Raw genomic sequence first — 4,656 nt, 5'->3', positions numbered from 1 at the left:
TTAGAGGAAACAAATTTTTATATCTGCTGCGTTTGACTGTTTATCATATAATATTTGGTTTTATTTCCCAGGGATCGGTGAATTTTAAATTTGGAGTCCTCTATGCTAAGGATGGTCAGCTTACAGATGATGAAATATTCAGTAATGGTGAGTTTTTCACCTTCTCCTTAATTGTTTTCCTCATCTGAATTAAAAAAAAAAAAAAAAAAAAAAAAAGTAGGTTTATTATTTTTTACCCTGTTGTGTCAGTTTCCTCAGTAATTGCTGGAGCTGTGCTTACCCAAGCTCTGGGTAAAACAAGCTTTGGGTTCCTTCTGTCTCACCGGGAGTTGCCCAGTTTGGTTGCATCTGGTGAAATTCACCCTGAGACCTGACAGAGCTGGCTCAGACTACGTGAGAGCCATTTGCGGTTCTCTCCAGACACCTGGAGAATGGGTGACGTTTCTGAGGATCTGGCACGTGTACTTATATCAAACCTCAGTCTGTGACATTGCTGGGGAAAACCCTTCTGTGTCCTGAAGGGCTCAAACTCTGTTGAGGATCCACTTATCAGTTGCTCAGCTGGATGGTTCCAGCTCCTAAAGTTAACACTTGTGCTCTTGCCCTGTAGTTTATATCTATTGTATTTTTGTGATTTTGCAAGATTTTATGTCTTTGCAAAATATTGTGCATGTTTCTTCTTATCCTTTGGTTCTTGCAATCCAAGCAAACATCACATTCAAGTATCTGATTGTAAATATTGCCATTCCAAATAAACCACTATGAAATGTATCAATAAATGAAGTTTCCATTTAAGCCTTTTACAACACAGCTGCTGCAGTTGCCCCACCTTTTAGAAAACTTTTATGTTAAGATTTAAAACATCAAAAGAAGTCTGAAAAAAAATATACAACTGCAAAACAACTTTAAAGAAGAAAGTCAAGTGAAGGAATTTACTATTTACTTTGTTCCATATATGCAAATAAACAATTGTGATTCTTAAATACTTAAAGCATGAAAAAGAGAAGTGAAGTATTATCAATAAACAGACATCTTCGAGAATCCATCTTTTAATACAAAGTGCTCAAATTATATTCTTAAAACAATGCTGTGAGCAGCACAGTAACAGGCTGACCAAGTATCTTGCTGTCTTTTTTTTTAATATGTAAAAAACTCAGGGAAAAAAAAAACTTCTTACATTAACAGAAAAGGAGTAGACGAAAAGATAAAGTCATCAGCCAAGGATTTTCCAATTACTATATGCTGTGGAGTATAGAAATATTCAAACAACTACCCTGCCCCAACTCCCCAGATCTCTCAAAAATGTCTCAGTGTTTTGGATTAAATGATGACCAACTGAATTGATTGTGTCGTCTTGGCAACACCAAATCCAATGTCAGATCTCTTTGTTCTTTTTCTGAATCTACTAGCTGATAACCAAGAATGTTTATAGCACCTTTGCAAACTTCCTGTATTTTCTTAACTTTTTCAAAGGAAAGAACATTTCTCCAGGCCTGTGAAACACTAACTGCATCTCGGGATGTTATTTTGAAGGCTTCTTTTTTTTTCCCCGGTCCCTGTCCATGAGTGATATTATAAACCCAGCTTTTGAGCCTGGGAGTCAAACTAAGATCTGCAAATTTATACATTTCTGAGATTTCTGATAATGGATCTCTTACCAGATCTTCAAAACGGACCATTAAATAGCGATCTTTCAAGAAATTAGGTGGTTTTAGAGCAGCTGTTTCATAAATCTGAACATGACTTCTACAAACCTCTTGCATTACTTTGTATTTGCTATCTTCCACTTTAGTGCCATTGGTACTCAAGACAATTCCATTGTCACGGGCTAATGCTTTCACCGATTGTTCCCGTGACTTAACGACTGCCCTGGGGTCACGGACCAGGTGAATAATTTTGAGATTCAGGGAGGGATCAGTGAGGAGGGGGTATAGGACCTTCAAGTCAAAGAATCTAACTTCCTTGATGACAACATGGCTGTAAGTTTTACAGGCTTCCTCCACCTTGCTGAATGGATACCGTCCACAAAGAGTCTTGCATGCCAGTTCACTGGTTATGTCAGTACGTTGAAAAGAGTCACAAGCAGGAGCTGAACACAGAGCCCGACTTGCTGCCCACTGGAAAAGATCGGATAAGTTTCTTTTCCAAGGCATGTAAGCATCAAACACAGACATGTCACACAGAAAGACCGACCTGACTAAGTCCCGCACTGCCATGTGTAAGACTTTGGCACTGTTCTGGTACATCTTAACCCACACGTGCCATGCAGGCTCCATCAGGTAGAAGACATTGGGGTGCTGGCTGAAAAGTTGACCAACAAAAGATGATCCTGACCGCCAAGAAGAGAGAATAAGTATGTGGACTTGTGATGGTTTCTCCTCAGACTGAGGCATGAAGCTACTGTACCGGGCATACATGAAGAGTAAGAATCCAGTCTGAACTGTAACAAAAATTATAACAATTGTGCTAGGAATCCGAATCCTTGCCATTCTCACCGAGGAAGGGTAATGAAAAAAGCTGAAAAAGAGAAGGGAAATACTGGTGAACCATTGCTCCTGTGGCACAATAACAATACAACTTAGACAATACAAACTCTTGCATTAGTAAAACCTTTCTTCAAATGTACATGTATGTATGTGGCATTAACTGCTTCCTTAATCAGCTGCACTTGGGGATGATCACTGCAGGTGACAGATGTTGGGGAAAAAAAAGGAAGTAATGTGTGACAGTAAGATCACTGCAGAAATAAGGAAATAAGTAAATGTTCAACGTTGAAGAAAACCTTGGGTTGATGCAGCTCAACCCTTGGATTAAAAAAAAACCAAAACAAAACTACAAAATACACAAGGCCCTCAAACTGAACACTGGTAAACACTGCGCTAAAAAAAGAAGAAAAAAAAGTTTCTGACTCTCTCAACTGTATTTCTATTTCAATTTAACATTACAAGGATTTCTGTCCCCTAAAAGGAGTGGATGTGAACACTGGTAGCTGTGGGCACTGAAATAAAAATCTTATCTAATGTGAGTGCTGTACCCTACAGTGGCCATAGGGTGCTATACCAATTGGTGTTTGTCCACGACCCTCTATTTTCCAAACTGCAGAAGGCAGAAGATGGATGAAAACTCACAACCTGAAGCCACACCTGGCCACAGGTGACAAAATTTAAAAGCTGCTGACACATATCTTTGGTCTGGAGTGCATACACCCCAAGACGGAATACCCTGAGTTTGCATTCAAGAATTCCCAGTTTAGGAGTTAGATTTGTCTGCATATAACTCCTAGAAAATCTTAGGCATGTCAAGCCCAAGTGGATTTCTGCTTTTCTTTGCAGTCAAAGTCCAAGACACATGCACTGCCCCGCCCCCCGCCAGCTTTTTACTAGAGATTTTTGGCACCTACCCTTTTGTGCTCTCACTCATGCAGATTCCACTTGCAAATAGGCAGTAAATGTCAGCAGGCAAGGTAAAGGAAAGTAAGACTCCTCATGTATGCAGATCATCTCAGAAGTTCTACATATACCTATTTGTTATCTAGCTGCATTTGCAATTACAATTTTTTTCTTGTTACAGTGAAAGACACATTTTTCAATACACTCAACTCTTGAAAGAAAATAATGCAGACTAGTAAACAAAGATACATATTCATTTGACATAATAAATTGAATTGAGTTAAATGATCACCCATTACAAAACCTTTATGTACACTGCATATTAAAAATGTGAAACTCTGCTTCAAAATTCTGTAGCAGCAAAAGTACACAGGAGTTCAACAATTAATCACATTGATTTCAAGTAAGTACGGGAAGAAAAGCCTTCCAAGGACTGTTAAAGGCAAAAATGAGGCTACAGCCCATGGCTTAGCAATTCCCTAAACCATGGATAGCCCATGGTATACCGTATTGCGGTGACATGCTACAAGAAACAAGGCTTGATGTATTACTTCCTCCTTAGCAGTCTTGTACTTGCTACTCTCAGGCACAAGAGCAGATAGATAAATCCTTAGTTTAGTTCAGCTTGGCCATTCTTCATAGATAAAATCTGCCTTGTTCAAATACTGAATTTTTTGCATATTACATCTCCAGAAGCATCTATAAGTTTCTCTGTGCTGTGAGGATCACCAGCAATCCAGCAGCCTGCACTGACACTTCACCAAACAGAGGGGATGAAAGAATCTAAGCTGAAATCAAAGCTGAAGTTGCATTTGCTAATTGAAAGATTTTTCTTGAAAGAGGCTCTATGCCTGAAAGTCAGCCAGACACAACTATCTCAGATCTTTTTCTTGAGTGCAAAACATGAGTCATTATCTGCACTAAGACTGCATTCTGCAGCTCCTTGCAGTCTCACTTACTATGTAGCTTTCAGAAACTCAATTGTGCTTTTTAAAGAATAAATGTGTTTCTACTCTAGCTACGCAGAACTGTTGCTCCACTCTAATCATGCAACACTAACTGCTCGTTACATGTTATTAGCAGAGTGTGGGAGACTGAGGAATAAAAGCCAAAAGCTGTTTTTTACATTCACTTTTGCCTTGACTCTCTCAGACCTCTCCTTGCTCCAGTTCCCACGCAAGTAGTGTTGCAGACAACACTGTGCCAATGAAAAAACAGATAACGTATTAGTCCACAATATGTGTCTGAACCAACAAGACTCAAGCGC

General features: G+C 39.2%; 1 protein-coding gene and 1 long non-coding RNA gene across 5 annotated transcripts in view; one reads left to right on the top strand and one right to left on the bottom strand.

Annotated features, from left to right (window-relative positions):
• Window positions 1–17: 17 nt before the first annotated feature.
• Window positions 18–808, top strand: LOC115948307. Of its 2 annotated transcripts, none has more exons than XR_004082138.1 (2): window positions 18–147; window positions 250–808. It is a non-coding gene; the product is annotated as an uncharacterized LOC115948307 (long non-coding RNA). The 2 variants fall into 2 exon arrangements; XR_004082137.1 differs by having other exon boundaries at window positions 221–808.
• Window positions 809–918: 110 nt separating this feature from the next.
• LOC102032342 (carbohydrate sulfotransferase 5) overlaps window positions 919–4,656 on the bottom strand; it is a 7,632-nt gene continuing 3,894 nt past the window's right edge. Inside the window, exons 2-3 of one of the 3 annotated variants that reach the window (XM_031060152.1) lie at window positions 3,401–3,430; window positions 919–2,517 (exon numbers count right to left, since the gene is read on the bottom strand). In XM_031060152.1, the coding sequence (XP_030916012.1) occupies window positions 1,308–2,517; window positions 3,401–3,420 (1,230 nt within the window). In that variant the 5' untranslated portion in view covers window positions 3,421–3,430 and the 3' untranslated portion in view covers window positions 919–1,307. The remainder of the gene's footprint in view (window positions 2,518–3,400; window positions 3,431–4,656) is intronic. The other 2 variants (XM_031060151.1, XM_005424792.2) reach the window with 2 other exon arrangements.

This window comes from Geospiza fortis, unplaced genomic scaffold, assembly GCF_000277835.1.
Source record: "Geospiza fortis unplaced genomic scaffold, GeoFor_1.0 scaffold102, whole genome shotgun sequence".
NCBI classification, from domain to species: Eukaryota; Metazoa; Chordata; class Aves; order Passeriformes; family Thraupidae; genus Geospiza; species Geospiza fortis.
The sequence above is the reverse complement of the archived record's forward strand: the minus strand, read 5'-3'. Positions and strand labels throughout refer to the sequence as shown.